Here is a 17,455-nt window from a genome sequence, read left to right on the forward strand (position 1 = left end):
TGTTTATCTACATTTTATCTAACAGCCGGTTTATGGCAAAGAGAACCACTGTTTGCTGTTTTTTTGCAATTGGAACATCTTATTTTCAGAATAGTCAAAGGGGTTGGGTTATGTATAATGAATGAGTGAATTTTGTGACAAAGGAGAAGAGTGGCCCTGAAGAATGGCCAACATATTCAAAGGTTCCATTTTTTTTTCTTCATCTTCTCCTTTTTTGAGAAATGTTTTGATATAAACATCCCAAACATATGGATATTCACTAATTTTTCACTGCTATTCTCATGGGAAGAAATTCTCAACAAAATTCTTTTGTCCAACTGTATCCATGGGCACAGAAAATCAAGCTTTTACTTCCTGAAGTTGAGTGGTGAAGAAAAAAGTAAATACATGGTAAATTTTGACCACGTTGAGTTTAATGATTCGTTCAAGGTCACAGAGTGTCAAGAGAATCTGATTCGCTGTGCTCTACATCACGTCCCATATATTGTACTTCTAAATGTACTGCCTACTGCAGGGAGGTACACTCCAAAAGGGGATGGAGATCCTTAAAACTCTGGAGACTGATCACTATAAGTGAGGCTTTCTCCTTGTGTGAAATTTGTCCATATAGGTCATAGAATCATAGAGTACTCCAAGTCAGAAAGGATCCATAAGGACAATCAAGTCCAACTTTTGGCTCCACACAGCACCACTCAGAGAGATATCGTACCTCTCCTCTGGAATCCCCGTCTTCAGATTCAGAGGAGGACTCTTGAGCAATGGATGAAGGTCTGGATCGGCCATGGCGGGGAGATGCAGAGGGGGTTTTGGATTCATCATCGCTTTCTGCACCTGGCACTCGGAGCGTAGCTAAAAGGCAGAGAGACCACAAAGTGTGAAATTAAGATCTCCTGTTTGAACATTAAGCAAGTATGTAATAACTTTCAATGTTAAAAACACAAGCACTGCCCAAGAAGAGCACTTGGATTGTTGAACATGGTATTCTTCTGATGCGTAGGGTTGAATAAACAATTGGAATGTCTCCATGCATAAGGCTACATGCCTCCAGGGTGCATTACCATCACATTCAAAGAGCACTTTTGTTTCAAGAAATTTACTACGAGAAAAATGGCTCAACAAACTAGATTTTTCCATGTAATTCATCCAACCAGCACAGTTGTCAGCCTTGTCTGGACTAAAAAACACCCCATCCAAAAATTCTTGGTGTTAAACATCTGTTACTGTTCATACTTATGCAAGAGGACTGCCTCAAAACCTGCTTTACAAATCTTGCTCATACTTAAAGACCAGATGCTGACTAAGAAAACATTACATTTTCTATACTAATTAAATTGCCAGGTTGCTTACCCTGACTTATTTTTGCAGATACCATTTCTGAGATACGAGAGGTGAGCTTCTGGAAGAATTCTTCAGTTCCAACGTCAGCTAATGAAATAGGGGTTCTGGGTACACCTTCCCTACCAGCTTCAAGGTCTCCTGGAAAATATAATTTTCTATTATGCATGCAGTATGGCATTGGAAAGTCAATGATAATGATGATGATGATGATTATAGATAAAAGTTTCTGTGGAAGAAAGGCCTCAGTTTCTTCGCTTCCCCTGCTCTTAACACTGCATGCTCACATTTCCTCCAAACAATTCATTCCTGAACCGAGCCCCCCCAAAAACATGATATTTCATAGAGTTGTAAGAGAACAGAAGGACAGAAGTAGGTGGTTATCATGGCAGACATAGGTGATCTCAGCTGTAGATGTGAAAGGCAGTAATAGGAGAAAAAAGAAATTCATCTTACCTTCAGAGGGATGAACAGCTCTGAAAAGAAAAAAAAAGAGAAAAGCAGAATTAGAAGTTAAATTAAAATGTGTAGTAATAAGCCCTAAATGAGAAAAGATCTCTGCCGTGCACAGGAAGCAGAAGGAAGCATGCACTGCTTTCAGAGTTAAACCACCCATCTCCTAAGCTTCAGTTATCAGCTTTGATAAAGACTACGTGTAGCAAACAGAACGTGGAGAGGAATACCAGCTATAAACCTTTGGAAAATACAGACTAGTGTCAATTAGTTCTACTAGGACCCTGCTTTTTAACTGACGATAAAACAGTCCTAATGGAGAGAGGCAGACAGTTCCACATAGCAAACTGATGCTTTGGAAGGGAAATTCGCTCTGCAAATTGACATCCTGGAGTAAAATTGGTCAGTTCCTTTAGGGCAGATGCACTGTAGAAGCTAGGGTGGGTACCACTTTTCAGAATGTATCTCCCCAGAATCCAAGCCAAGAATGGCAAGTTGATAGGTTCTTCATGTGCATTTGCAGGTGAGAAGCTGGTGAGCAGAACCTTTTGATAATGCAGACCTTAACCCTGTTAATCTTTTTGGCCCTCTGGTTAGGAGACAAAAAGGAATCATAGAATGGTTTGGGCTGAAAGGGCTTTAATATCATCTAGTTCCAACCCCCCTGCTATATGCAGGGACAAAAAGGAGCAAGACTTTTTTACAAAACAAACTAAATCTTTTTTTGTTCTTGTCACCATCTTCCTTGATAATTGTGAAGAAATGACTGACATTCACATTACTGCATGTATAGGATGCTTCATTCACAGGACCTCCAACTGTTTTGCTAGTGTCCATCAATAAATGCTCTGTATGCCCAGTATCAAGGACTATTGGTAAGGGCCAGTCCCGTGTTAAAGATGGAGAAAGATGAGTTACAGAGAGACAGTGGTCAGTACTACAGATGTTGGCACTCAGAATCTATGTACAGGATCCCCATCGGAAGTAGGCTGTTTGTTTTTGTAGACACTAAGCTCCTCACTTCTCACTGGTTTACTTATGTAGGACGATAGCTGCACTGCTCTGCTTCAGCCACTTACCCCAGGGTGGTCATTATGGCTTCTGATACCATCACACGCTCCTGGGTCAGGACTTCAGCCTCCTTCACTGCAAGATTAGGGTTCAGAATCAGAGGACAGCAGACGTAGGATGTTCTGCTTACTGTAGACACATTTTCTAGACATGGATTACTGGGAATACTGACATAGTGAACCCAACCCATTAACATTTCCTCAGCTGGGATGCATACTATCAGTTGTGCAACACAAACACTTTGCTACTCTCTGTTCTCACACAGATGTAGGACTGTCTGTCCCATATCTCCACACTGTTCAAGCTGTGTGCTGTAGCTCTTGGCACAGTAAATGATGACAGTTATTTTAAATAGTCTTTCTGTTTTCTTTGTGGTTAATGTGGTTCTTTCTCAGACTTGTCAGCTCTTTATACAGAAAAGATGCTGCTTTTAATCAAAGCTAGGTTCAAAAATCTAAAACATTATAGAAGTTAAGAGCATCGTCACTGACAAGGCAAGAAAATTCGTGGCTAATTCTGGGAAAACATATTTATTTTGGTTGTGACTTGGTTAATTTCCTTATCAGTCACACTCTTGGTTAATTTCCTTATCAGTCACACTCTTAGGAACTGTATGAAAGGTAATGTAGAGAAAGTGTCTTCAACATATGACTTACCATCTGCAACTTCTAGGTTGGCAGTGCAGATGGACTGGCCAGCCTTGTTGGTAGCAATGCATGTGTAAGCTCCACTGTACTTCTTTTTAACATCCAACAGGATTAAACTGTGATGCATATTGGAACTGGCGAGCTTATATCCAGGAGTGTCTGGTTTGATCCACAGGATGTCTTCCTGAGACTCTTCTTTCAGCCAAGTAATGGTTGGTGGTGGATGTCCTGAAGGAAAACCAAAGCACTTAACTTCAATTTTCCTAATGGTGTTACTCACACACAATCATGAGCTGTATTGTGAAAAAATGCTGCTTCTCCAAAAATAAGTTAAGACATATAGTAAAGGAGCATAAATCTTTATCTGGCTCACTTATAAAGACTCTTTCTAAAAACAAACCCGTTAACCAACACGTCTTCATAAGACCATTAAGTGTTATTATCCCTATTTTTACAAACAGGAATATGGAGGTGAAGATGTGCTTTCCTTCAGCGTACATGAAGTCTGTTACGGTTAAGAGTACAGCCCCAGACCTCAGTTTAATATAGAAGATGATGCTGCAATGACTTGGGCCCAGACTTGAGCCCAGAAAGTCCAGAACGAGTCATAAAGATATACAACCCAAGTATTATGCAGGGAGATTAGGTAACTATCCACTTACCTTCAACTTTTACAGATAATGTGATGCTCGCACCTTTCTTCACCTTTTTATTGGTAAACCTTTCTAGGAACCTTGGTGGTATCAGCTGCTCGTGGGAATCTGAAAATGACATTGATGAAACATGGTGACACGTCCTGTGTGAGTTCACACCACTGAAAATTTCCCAGGGGTTCTGTCACCTGCTATGGCTTCTCTCACCTGTTTCTGACTCTTCTTCTTTCTCATCAGGATCTGCAACACAATGGAAAGAAGCAAAATGACAAATACAAATACCTTTCTGTGATTGAGTCGATATAAAAATAGAAAGATGATTTCAGATGCTTATCCATTCCAGGACATATTCCATGGAAATCTTAGTTCTATTAAAATATGATGATTAAGTATATTTATGAACACAAATGACAAAAATAGTCCAAATTTCAAAACTGTAGTGTCTTACTAGAATAGCCTCAAGAATGATTTATAGGAGGACTTGGTTTTAGTAAAATTAGTCATTAAAGTCCATGGGATTGGGCAGGCGTGAGATGTATGTCTATGGGACAAGCAGATCCTAGAGACAAGGCATTTCTCATCTTTAGGACTCACAGTAAATTTACAGGTGAACTAAGATTAAAGGACAAAATAATTTAAGTACAACCTCCCCCACCTCCCTTGACTATCTTTGGTAGGCTTTCTCAAGAAAAATAACTGTGAAATGGAAAGACTCACTGGAAGAGCAAAAACTGGGTACCCAAAATAGGCCAGTACCCACCTCTGACTACCAGCCTGGCTGATGAGTATGCAGAACCAGCAGAATTGATGAGAAATATTGAGTACTGGCCAGCATCTGACTTCATGACATTGAGAATTTCCAGTGAGTGGAACTCCCTTCTATCGATCTTCAGGATTCGATCCGAGGCCTTCAGTGGCTGCCCATTTTTGAACCAATAGAGACGAGGCTCTGGATACCCTGTGAGGAACCGATACAGACACAAAGAGTGAATCACCATCATTGATTTGGGAACATCTGCATCCAGGCAGATCCTTGCGGGCAACGAGCTCTGCCCACGGATGCTGATTTGAAGGACTACCACATTAGAATTGGCTGAAAATTCGGGGAATTGCATTTATTTGTGAAAGTTCTTTCCTATCTCTTCTGTCGCTGGCACTGCCTATATTTTTTTCCATACCCAAACACCTTCCACATTGAGAAAGAAACACTTATATTTGCCTTGCATTGCACACAAAGCCAAAGGCTGAAGTCTTCAGTGAAATAAAATGTGGACCTATGTCTCTGGATTTTATCACAGTTTCAGTACCAGTTTCAAAAACACAGAAGCCAAAACAGTTGCCATCATTTTTACAGGCAGAAATCAGAAAAAAACAAACAAACAGGAGAATATCCACCTCTCCCTACTGTGGAGAGGCACTATCACTGGGATATTTCTGCAGCTTCTATTGTGTAGTGGTGACTCCCTCATAGAGCAAGTCTAGGATTGTTTTGCTCATTAAAGAGAATAAATGACACTCTCAATGTCTCTTTTACTCCTTATTGTTCCTCCATAAATAACGTGCTCAGAGAATTTGCTGTACTCAGTTTTTGGGAGTGTGTGTGTGCAATCAGCTCTGCAGGCAGAGGCACACAGTGATGCTTAATGTGTCTGAGTGTGTCTGAGTCTGCAAAAGCCAATGCTCATCAGCACACAGACATCCTTCTAGCTGCCTCATGCACATGGGGTGCGAGGTGCACAGACTGGGGGCACAACTGCACAGCTGGGCTGGATGATCTCGGAGGTCTTTTCCAACATCAGTGGTTCTATGATTCTGTGACTCCAAGAGCACATGGGAAAAATTTGTCCAGCACTTCACCCTGACTGCAAACCTGAAACAACAGGTAGCGTTGTGGGCTCCTCTCACCTTTCACCTTCAGGTGAAATTTAGCCAGCGGTGCTCCAGGTGCCACATGAATATCATGAAGGTCATCGAGGATCTGGGGCAATTGCTCCTCTTCTGTGGTAGATTCCTCTTGTTCTCGACTAAAAAGTGATTTGTATTAGAAAGAAGGAAGTCAGCAAACCAGCGAAGAGTTAGGAATCAGGATCACCTATTTTAGGTTAATTCAGTTTGTGTGATACATCATCATGGCTGCAGATTCACCACCATATGACATTAAAAGCAAAGATATTGTGGAGAAATATTCAGATCACCATGAAGGCAATGAATGAACGCTGCTGTAATTATTTCATCTGAAAACTCAGCTGGTCAGTATTCCTTTATGACATTAATCCAGTCATGTCAGATTCAGCAAAAAATGGGCTTAATATAAATATGCATAGTCATCTTACCAAGGTAAAAGAGTTAAGAGTTTGATGTTTTACCTTGAAACATATTCTTTGGCGCTGTAATAAGACGATGTCTCTGTTGCATCTGCTGCTGTCTCGTAGTCAGTGCTGGTCACTGTTAAATGGAAAAGGAAATGTTTTCTGTAAGTTGAACTTCGAAACCTTCATGTTACTATAATTATTATTTCCTTGTTAATGTGAGTAATCGATTTCATAACACTAAAGCAGCAGATCCCCACATCGCCCTGATTTATGGAAATGTCTCATTTTATCTCAAAAGCTTTGCTCAGAGCCACACTTTATTGTTGGCAAAACCCAAGGAAACCCACAAGGTTTGGGAGCATAGTATTTTGTGGGCAATGTGTACATATAATTTTTTTTCAAATGTAGACTGTTCTTCTTGAAAAATGTATATCCACCTCTGAACACGACCTCTTTGCTCTGTTTTTTCTGCAGTGCTTTTGAGACTTACGGTCCACTCGAAGCTCAGCCTTGGTTGAAGCCACTCCCATGTTGTTTTCAGCAAGGCAACGATAAACACCCATGTCGGTGGGGACCACAGCTGTGATGATCAGCTGATGGCACCCTTCCTGGTCCTCGTTGATCATGTAGTGATCATTTTCTTCAATAGCTTTCCCATCCTTGAACCAGCGAACCGTGGGGAGGGGTTTGCCAACAACAATGCAGTCAAAGCTGACAGGATAGCCATCTTGTACCTCTTGGTTTTGAAGCTCAGTCAGGAACATGGGAGCTAAAGCCAGGGTAATTAGGAGGGAAGAAAGAAAAACTGTGTTAGAAGATGTATTTTAGGAGCTCTGCTGCCCAAATTCCTTTCTCCCTTGGGGCTGTTCTGAAATGCATTTCATTGATTTAAATACAATAATCACAGCATTCATGGCCATGTAATTATAGTTGAGGACATTTCTACCTTGAAAAGCAGCTTTGTAAATAAGCGAATACTTTGCAGTCCCTTCCCTTGTCACTGACTCTTGTGAAAAATAATTAAAAAATCTTTTTTTTTTCCCAAATATGTAAACATATCTGCACAAAAATAAACAGATTTTAGAAATTACTTGATGAGTGAGAAGATTACTTTCTGATCTGCTCCAGATCGCCTTTTTCATAGAATAAACCAGTCTGCTTTACCTACCTGTATCAGAAGTCAGCAAAGGTGGTGGTGGTCTCAGAACTGGTGGAGCAAACTTCCCATGGGTGGGTGGCGTTGCTTTCCCAATGCGTAATTCAACTTTCCTTGGGCCTTGTTCCAAAATATCAATCTCCACGGGAATCCCCAGAGCACCAAACATCTCTCTGAAACGAGTGGCAGCTGTTTTTGCCTCGGACAAGACCTCAAACTTTATGTAAATGTACTGATCGTCCTCACGATACGTCTGATGGTCGACCACTTCTACGTCCCCTTCGTCTGCACTGACAAAGAGCTCTTCCTCCACATCGGATATCTCTGTTGAGATCTTGGACCTGAAAAGTCTGTGCAGCCTCCTTCCAGCTTTACGGAAAGCATCATCCAGCTCGCTGCCAGAGGAGCTTTCTGTCTCGCTATCAGTGCTTTGTTTAATACGCTTCTCTTTTGGAAGCGCTTCAGGTTCCTCAGCACCGATCACCACCTTCGCGCTGTGTGAAACCTTCCCAAATTTATTGGATGCCTCACAGGTGTATTTACCCGCATCTTTCCTATCCAGGCCAGTGATAATCAAAGAGCAGGTCCCATCACTGTAGTTGTCTATGTGATAGTAGCGACCGTCTGACAGCTCCTCCCCATCCTTCAGCCAGCGGACCTTCATGTCAGTCTTGCTGTGGGCCACACACTCGAGATGCAGGGTGCTTCCAGGCTCACCAGAGAAATCTTTGAAGGTCTCAGTAAACACCGGGCACTCTTGTTGCTTGATCTCTTTCCTGACTTTGTAGCCCTTGAAAGCAGCCTGGATCTTCACAGCGGCGCTGTTCATGGAAGGATCATCTAAATCTACTATTTCTGGTTCAACTGGCTTAGCACCTGGGGCAGCCACAACAGTCTCCACACTGGATTTCTCCCACTGTTTCCATAACTTGCCTGAGGAGATGGACTGAACCTTGGTGGTAACACTGACACTTCTCTTTTCAGCTTTCTTGAGGTAGTTTACTAGCGAAGGAGTCCCAGCTCTAGATTCATCATCTGAACTTGTGAAAGAAAAATCTGCTTCTCCTGTCCTGGCCAGCTCATCACAGGTGGAGTACTCCTCTGAGTAATAGTGAGACTGCTCTGCTTCTTCCTTCTTCAGCTTCTGAAGCTTCTCTTCTTCTTCTGGCACCTCGCTGATGGAATCCAAGGTGGGCTCCCGGCTCATCCGGCGCTTCTTGGCCAGAGCTTCCCATAGGAGGTGAAGGTCTCCCTCCTGGGCAGCCTCGGGGGGCAAACTGGGCTGGACGTGGCCATCCACCAGCTCCTCCTGTTGGCTTACAGGGGGGACTTCCTTGGCAATCTCTTTTAGCATTGTCACTGTAGGAACTGAGGAGAATTGAAGATGTTAAATGACAAAGCATACGAGGAAGCTCTGAGAAAGCACGCGGAATCATTTTCCTGAAGTCTGGGCAGAAGACTATTGGTGGCAGTTAGCTATCCTGCAGCTATCCTGCGACATCCAAGTAACATGTACATAAAACAGGGCCAAATGACATGTTTTTAATTCCTTACACATTTGAATAAATAGAAACACAGATTATCCCAAGTTGGAACAGACCACAAGAATCTCTGAGTCCAACTCCTGACTCTGCAGTGGACCACCCCAAACCCAAACCTATATCTGAGAGTGTTGTGTGACCCAGGAGAATCTCATTTGAGTAGTTCAAAACTATCAGAGACTAAAAAACATACTGAGTTAAACCAAAGAGTAAGAAAAGACTAATTAGCAAATTTTTAGATATAGCTTGTCAAAGGAAACAAATTCCAGTCCAGGCTATGGAGATGCCCTTAGATGTCCATAGAGACAATTGATTAAACATCACAGCAGTGCACACTCTATACCTTCAAGGCACAAGCTGGCAACAGATTTGACTTCTGGAGAAACCATGCAGGTGTATGTGTCCTGATCTTCAGCTTTAAATGCGTGAATAATGAGTATCTGCTTTTTTCCATCAGAGAGGATTTCATATCTTCCTCCAGTTTGTATTGGTTCTTTCCCTTTGAGCCATGTCACGTTCTCTTTGATTTCACTTGACAATTTGCACTCCAAACGAGCCACCTCCCCTTCAGAGACTGATCCACCCACCAAAGGATGGGTGACTGTAACTGAAGGCTCTGTAATTGTAAAAAACAGGTAAATTAACAAAAAGAATACACCATAAACTTTAAGGCATTCCAGAGCACTCTATAAGTATTCGAACATCCCATCGTTCATTTACGGATTCTTTAACTGCTGCAGACAAGCAAAAGAAAATGGAAAAAAAATAAATAAATCACTGGCAGCATCCAAAATTTGCACTTCCAAAATAACTGTACAAGCTCTCCTAAGGGCGAAACCAATTCCGTTTAAATGCATACATGCAAAAGTCATTGCATTTTTCCCCTTCCTCTGTTTCTTTTGCTGACCTTCATTTACCCATCACAACCAATATTCAAAGCAGTCCTATGGATCCTAGCAGATCTTAAAAGTTTAGAAGTGATGTGAGAAAACAATGAAAGAAGAATAAAAAAGAAAAGAGATTGTTAAAAGTTGTATTCATTCCAATCATAGAATCTTAGAATGGTTTGGGTTGGAAGAGACGTTACGATCATCTAGTTCCAACCCCCCTGCTATAAGCAGGGATACCTCCCTCAAGACCAGGTTGCTCAAAAAGATTAAAAAAAATATATAATCATGGTAATTTAGGAAGAGTTCAAAAAATATATCAGAAAGCTTAAAGAATATTTAAAATAAAATCTTTACTTTGGAAGAAGACTTGCCAGTGCCATGCTGCTTGTATGAGAGCAATAATCAAAATGAAGTCGTGACAAATGCATTAAATGCTGAGATATTGACTGGGACCTTATAAGTCAGTGCACATCCGAGTGCCATCCACCCCTCTGCCCACTGCACCTGGTGAGGGAATCTCTGCCCCAAATCCCTCGGATTTGTTGCAGGCAGTGAGCATGAACAGTTCCTGAGGTCTAGCTGGCACACTGGAAGTAATGTTGCAAAAATATCAAATCTGACCTTAAAGAAAAAAAATGTGACTTTTAATTTTTATTATTATTGTCATTCTGGGGAATTTTCTGGGCTCTCAGTTATCATGGAAGGAGTTGCAAGAAAAGGTTGATGGAGTGGCTCACCATTCCACTTCCAAAGTCATACCAACATGCAGCAAAGAAACTGTGTTCTCCGGTACTCCTTCATAGGGGTTATCACAAAAGATATGCAATCATATAAAGAAAGATGGGTGAAGAAGACAACAGTGCCCAGGCCCACATCAGTGCCAACAGTAACCAGCCTTGGTTACCCAAACACATCCCAACATGCCCCTTCTGACTCATTCCACCTGAGCTCCACCAGAAAAGAAACTCGTGGTGATTGGACAACACATGGATGCAGTGCGGGCCACAAGACAGCTTGATGCAGCTTAGAGAAAGTTTTGGATAGTAACACAACAGCGGGTTTTGCTTTGTGGCAGCCCAGAACAATTTGTCCAAGCTCGTTCTCCAGTATTGTGTTGGCAGCAAAGCACTGAAAGATGCTGCTGATTGGACTCTTCCAGGAGATACCTGGAACGGAAGAAGCAGACATGCCATGCGAAACAGGCCGACAGCAGCTTGCAGTTCTCCATGGGGCCATCTTTCCTTTCTCACCTAGCTGCACCATTTGAGGGAACTGTGCTGGCTCGCTGGCCCCAACTTTGTTTACAGCCGAGACGCGGAATCTGTGGGGTTCGCCTGGAGTGAGATTGTCCACCACAAGCTCCATGCTTTGAATTATGCTCTTGTTGCATGACTGCCAGCCAACACCTGGGATTTTTCTCTCCACTTGGTAGCCTAGGATGTCGCAACCACCGTCGCTCAGCGGCTTGTACCAAGACAGAGTCACAGAGTGACTGCTCGTACGTAAAACTTTTGGTTCTTCAGGGGGATCGGGATGGGCTGAAGGCACAACAGAGGTCCAGTGATGCACAGTGTGAGCAATATTGCTTTCTACTAAAGCAACCTGAGAGCCTTCTACAAACGACGAGATGGAAGTACAACAAACGCAACATTTGTTTCATTGTAAAGTCAAGTGTATGTGCCTGTGACCATGAGATGAATATCTGTCCCACTGATTTCTCCTGCACTGATCTACAGTGCTGAGAACAAATACTCATCTTCCATCTGCCCTCTCAGACACTCAGTATCAATTATTATTGTGACTTTTTCCTGCTGCTTTGTCCCACCCAACTCAAAATAAAAATGACTCTATATCGTGTGTGTTGTTAAGGAACTTGGCTGAAAGCTCTGAGTGCATTTGGGCTTTGATTTTATACAGCTCAGATTTGGTCTTGGTGGACATCATGTTTTCTTTGGAGAAGACCACTAGGATCACGAAGTCCAACTGTCAACGTATCACCACCATAAAACCCCCCAAACCCATCCAACTCCTGGTTTTGCTGGGAGCTGAGAAGGTGAGAGTTGCCATTGACCATGGAGGAGGGACCAAGGGCCATTGATCATTGACCATGGAAGGATGATGAGCAATTGACCACAATCCATTGGCCATGTTTTGTACACCACATAGCCTACATAGACTTCTTTCCTACATTTTCAGGCAAATTTCATACTGAAAATCGACAGAAGAAGTTCATGAGAAAAACATTTTTAAAATCCTAAGGTGCATTTGCCCAAAATTGTTTTAAGTTGAAGATACCAGGGATCTTTGAAGTATCAGAATTAAATAAAATGACAGACTACCTGTAGTAATTTAAAGACAGGATGGTCAGTTAGTGGCTCTTGAACACCTTCAAGTACAGCTAAAACAAACTGCAATTATCTCATAACCATCCCTGGGGCTATGCCACTCCTGGGTGATCAACCTATCCCACTGTGGGAGGGAGACGGGTCTTGGGGTGCTGGGATGGACTTTGCCAAATCATTTGTACAACACACCCTACAAGGGAATTTGGCAACTACTGTCTTCTCCACTCACAAAGTACTCCAAGAGGTTCTCACTTTCCTATCTCTGAAGCTTGAGGTGGATGTCACGTGGTTGAATTCCATAAGACTGCAAAATGCAGCTCAGTAATCTGAAATACTGGTTGCCTTTGTGCTGGAGTAGATCAGCAGATTTCAAAGGGTTCTCTTCTGCCCCTACTAATTTTTCCACATGTTTGCTGAGGGTGGTGTTGAACTCTTAAGTAAATTGACTTCCATGTGACTGTTTTATGTTTTAGGAAGCTGGTGAACATCTCTACCATCACTGGCCTGATCTAATTTTCTTCTGATGGGTTCAATTATTGCTGGTCAAAGAGCAAGTTGCCCTGTAGCATCTTCTTAGAGTAAGATAGCTACCTCGGGACATGAAAAGCAAAGATAAAAAAAATCAGTACAAAGATTAGAAAATTTGAGGTTGTAGCTCAGTTCCAAAGGAGATTCTATTTCCTGTGTTGCTGGGCTAGAATGACAGACATGGACAACAAATGGACTTACCTAGCACAGATAACTTGGCTGAGGCAATTGCTTCTCTGGAAGCAAACGTCACCTCTCCTGAATGATGCGGTTGGGCTTTATTCAGAATAAGTTTGTATTTGTTTCCATCTGCTTGTATCTCCCAGTCCTCATCTGGTTGGATCTCTATATCGTTAAAATACCAGGTAACTTCATTAATTGGCACAGCTTCACTTAGAGCACAGCTGAATGTAGCTTTCTGCCCTGGAGAGACTTCCACATCCGTGAGAGGCTCTAAGATCTGCAGACGCCACCCTACAGAGGAAAATAGGTAATCAGACCCTCAATCAATCACAGAAACAAACAGAGGTAAGAGAGGTGGATATTCATATTGAATCTCTGAACAGTCAGGCCTTGGAGAACAAGGAGATCACTAAAATGGAGCTTACATATAACACCTGAACAAATGGTATATCCTTGTTGGCTGAAGCTTCACAAAACCTGCAAAATCCAACCAAGCAATGCCTTTCTTTGCCAAGTAGCAGAAAAATACAATGGAAATGCCTAAAGGAACTTCCTCTCTGCCATCCCTAACACGTTCCTGACTCATTTGCCCTCCCCCATCAGAAAGGTAAGACTCCTACGCAAGTCTAGCAGTTACCTTTCACCGTGAGGAAGGCTGATGTCACTGCATCACTGCACATAAAAGTCACCCTGCAGCTGTCCTGCAGAGTGAGGTTCTTCAGCAGCAGCAGATGCCTGCGCCCATTTTCAAAGTAAACCATCTCCGTGTTTTCTGTAGTTTTGGCAGGCTCGTCGTCAATCAGCCAGTTGTAGTTGTAGCACTCGGGCTTGGAAAGGTAGCATTCAAACAGGGCTTCCCCTCCTTCCACTGCTTCCACGTTTTCCAGGCCCTGGACAATACTGTTCTTGGCTAGCAAAGAAAGAAAACCAACAGCATTAATTGCCTGCTGCATACAAGGCTTGTTGAGTATCAACAAGCCTTGGATCATCGGATGATTCCCACTGCTGGAAAGCTGATGGAAAGGGTGGGGATGAGATAGACTGTGCTTGAAGGCTTAGTTTGTAATCATAGAATAACCTGAGTTGGAAGGGACCCACAAGGATCATCAAGTCCAGCTCCTTAAGCTGTTATTTTTCCACCAGGTTCTTACATAATACTATATATAAAAACATTGTAACTGCTGAGATTGTTTAAAAATAATGATAAACCTATGGGCCCTCATTTCATCTAGGCTTCCTCCAGAAACCTGACTTTTGTTTCTGCAAATAAAGATAAAAAATGTTAGTGTTCCTATGAACCAGTCGAATAGTTGATAGGAAAGGACAGCTCAGGAAGATAAAGAATAATCAAATTTCTTCAATCTCACAACAGGAAAAGTTTCTCACAGATCTCCCAGGCAGTATAACTGCCATCAGATCTGGGGAGATGTCAACCAAATGACTGCTCGTGGTGCAGCCTTACTCCCTCTCATGCAAAGCTATACAAGAGAGTATTATAGCTGGCGAAAAAAACTGCCATCTGAATTAACAACACATTTTGCACATCTGCCTCTTGGAAACACACAAAGAATTAAAATCTATATTAACAGGATTTTCAACTGTAAGTTTCTGAATCACTACTAAGGCTCAGTGGTAATGGATTAGATTTATTTTCTCATGCATGTGCAGTTAATTGTGTGGTCAGAAATGTGCCCATGTCTACACACTCCATTTGCCTGCAGTCAGTGCATGCATCTGTTGGTCTTTGTAGGTAAACAACCAGCCTGGTGCCAAATTAATCACAGGCTGGTGCTTGTAAACGTGATTTCTGTGAGACTAACTCCATGGGTAATGCACAGCAGTGGGAATGCAGTTAGATAGATACAATTCACACAGATATCATACAATGCTCAGCGCCATCTACAACATAAACCAATGCCCTGAGACATTAGAACTCTTCTACACAAAGTAAAAAATAATGCAGATCTACTCATTCGATAGCAGAAAAAGGCACGAGCTACTAAAGCATTCTGGCATTTTACAATATTCGTACTTCTGGAGAACAAGGAGGGTTTTGTAAGCCTTGGAGAGCGTATAATTTCATTAGGACCAATCCAAGCCTTTTCTTTGTGCCTTTTCAGAGCACTACTTTCCCTAACTATGAAAAGCAGATAACTGCAGATCCTACCTCCTCTGGTTGCTTTTAGATAATATTCATTAATACTTTTTTTAGCTCAAAATGGAAAGTTCATCAACATAGAAAATGCTACAGTTAATAATAGCCAGAAGTTCTGCATTCACAACTCTAATTAGACAAGAAGGCATAATTTTTATAAACAAAACACAGCAGTTCAGAAATCAGATCCAAATCCTTGCTTGTTGAGTTAATTCACTTGGTGACTGAAAACCAAAATTCCATATGCAGACAACAGGAAAAAAACAACAGACATCAATATCAAATCATAAACCTACTCTTAATTTTATCTGCTGATCCTCAGGACCCTTACAAATGCTGATTAATTACAAGTGAGAAGGTGTTTCCCAAGTGATCAGTATTTGAAATAAATAAAATCCCAAGCTATTTTAGCTTAGTTGGAAATAAAAATGAATTTGATGCTATCCATTACCTATGTTAGAGAACTCGTGTGTAAAAAGCACTCTGTAAGAGCACAAAAAATGTGATCGTTATTCTTTTGGACCAACATTATATTGGTAAGTTCACAATAATTCAGCAGGAGTCATTCCATAGCGCTGATGTGGCAGCCAAATCCAGTTCCACGTGGAAGATGTATGACGTGTAAGTGGTGTAATAAGTGAGCATTAATTAGAACTAAGCTCCAGTTAAATGCTGCAGTTTCATATTCAGTTCCCAATAGCTCCTAGCTACTTTCAGCATCGTTATCAGCACTGGCAGGAACACAAAAGATTCTAACGTGTCACTTATTGAAAGATGCTGCCATGATTTTTCCACCTCTTAGTCGGAAACCACGATAGTCTTCCTCTTTGGCTGGAAGACCTCACCTTGAACATCAAGTGCAGCCATCACTTTTGTGCCTTCAGCTTCACAAGAATAGACGCCACTGTCTTCTGGTACCGTGGGTTTAATTTTTAGCATGCTTACATTCCAGTCCTGATCGATAATCACTCGCTGCCCATCTGCAAGTATTTCCTGATCATTTTTCTTCCATATGGCGTGTACTGGCCTAGAATATTGGCATATGAACTCTGCTGTGCCATCTTCATCAACAGTTATATCCTGCATGGGACTGACCACTTCAATGGTTGGATCTGTCAACCAACACGTCAGGAAGGACATGCATTAGTGGATCCTCATGGAAATGGCAACTTAGAGACTTTTGACAAGCACAGAGCCCATGGGAAGCAAGCAGAGTGAAAGTGCAAGCAGGAAGCAGACTGGACACACTGGGCACGAACAGTTTAGTCTGTGCTCGTGTCAGCATCAAGCAGGATTGAAGCAAAACTGGCACGTTAAAATTTAACTGTCACAATGGGCAATGGACCACCAGCCTGCACTTTGAGCATCCCAAATATGAACTTCTGTGCAGAGTTTGGGTTTTACCCACTGCCTCAATGCCAAGATCCCCTCCAGTTCTAATTTTCCTCCCAGCACTGCTGAGATGCTCAAGATGAGAGGTTTCACATAGGGTGTGAAAACACTTGTGCTTCCCAGAACACGGCAGGAGTGCAAATCTGAGACAGAAAGTGCAGAAGGTGGGCTGCAGTGAGGTGTTCCCTGTGGTACGTGATCTCTCAGTGCCAGGAACCCTACTGGAGGCTCCATCTGGAGCAGACTGCAACCACTCACTGAACAGAAATGCAATGCACAAATGCAAATATTCCTTCCTGACATGTCCCAGTGAGAGATGTAATTTGGAGAAAAAGGATAATCTTTTGCTCTACGCAGAAGCTGCTCTAGAGACTCAGCTATGTGAAGCTATTGAACTCTCCCCCATCAATCACTGCAATCTCAAGTTGAGAGCCCCAAAAATGCTGGGAGCAGCTCCTCTGAAGATGGGGGTTGGTTTTAAACATTCAGAGTCTTTCTTTTAAAAGAGTATTTCTGCTTCTTGGAGAAGCAGAGTAAATCTAACCTCCAAACATTGTGAGCTTCCAAATCAGCCCAGGAGTATCTCCCAAGATGTCAAATTGGATCACCCGCATACAACTTCAATTGATACGCTGAAAAGAAAAATCTTAATGAAATCTGAAAAGTGAAGTCTCTCTGCAGCATCCTTCTCAGCAGGACCACATCAATGCCTTTAAAAACTTGGTAGGGCTGCTGATAGGGCAGCTCAGCATAAAAAGATGACAGAGAAGGCTAATAACTGTCCTTTACTTCCA

The 17,455-nt window shown here is 42.1% G+C and overlaps 1 protein-coding gene across 14 annotated transcripts in view; it reads right to left on the bottom strand.

Annotated features, from left to right (window-relative positions):
* Positions 1-17,455, bottom strand: part of OBSCN (obscurin, cytoskeletal calmodulin and titin-interacting RhoGEF) — a 170,363-nt gene that overhangs the window by 49,823 nt on the left and 103,085 nt on the right. For 11 of the 14 annotated variants that reach the window (XM_085226863.1, XM_085226867.1, XM_085226859.1 and 8 more), the window contains 16 exons: positions 16,115-16,381; positions 13,752-14,024; positions 13,133-13,405; positions 9,512-9,784; positions 7,640-8,995; positions 6,962-7,240; positions 6,526-6,604; positions 6,065-6,183; positions 4,920-5,117; positions 4,367-4,399; positions 4,169-4,267; positions 3,516-3,734; positions 2,868-2,934; positions 1,792-1,811; positions 1,348-1,476; positions 710-849 (listed from right to left, as the gene is read on the bottom strand). In XM_085226863.1, the coding sequence (XP_085082989.1) occupies positions 710-849; positions 1,348-1,476; positions 1,792-1,811; positions 2,868-2,934; positions 3,516-3,734; positions 4,169-4,267; positions 4,367-4,399; positions 4,920-5,117; positions 6,065-6,183; positions 6,526-6,604; positions 6,962-7,240; positions 7,640-8,995; positions 9,512-9,784; positions 13,133-13,405; positions 13,752-14,024; positions 16,115-16,381 (3,824 nt within the window). Of the gene's footprint in view, positions 1-709; positions 850-1,347; positions 1,477-1,791; positions 1,812-2,867; positions 2,935-3,515; positions 3,735-4,168; positions 4,268-4,366; positions 4,400-4,919; positions 5,118-6,064; positions 6,184-6,525; positions 6,605-6,961; positions 7,241-7,639; positions 8,996-9,511; positions 9,785-11,308; positions 11,597-13,132; positions 13,406-13,751; positions 14,025-16,114; positions 16,382-17,455 lie in introns of all 14 variants that reach the window. The other 3 variants (XM_085226868.1, XM_085226866.1, XM_010712264.4) reach the window with 2 other exon arrangements.

Source organism: Meleagris gallopavo, chromosome 6 (assembly GCF_905368555.1).
Source record: "Meleagris gallopavo chromosome 6, MGAL_WU_HG_1.1, whole genome shotgun sequence".
Classification (NCBI taxonomy): domain Eukaryota; kingdom Metazoa; phylum Chordata; class Aves; order Galliformes; family Phasianidae; genus Meleagris; species Meleagris gallopavo.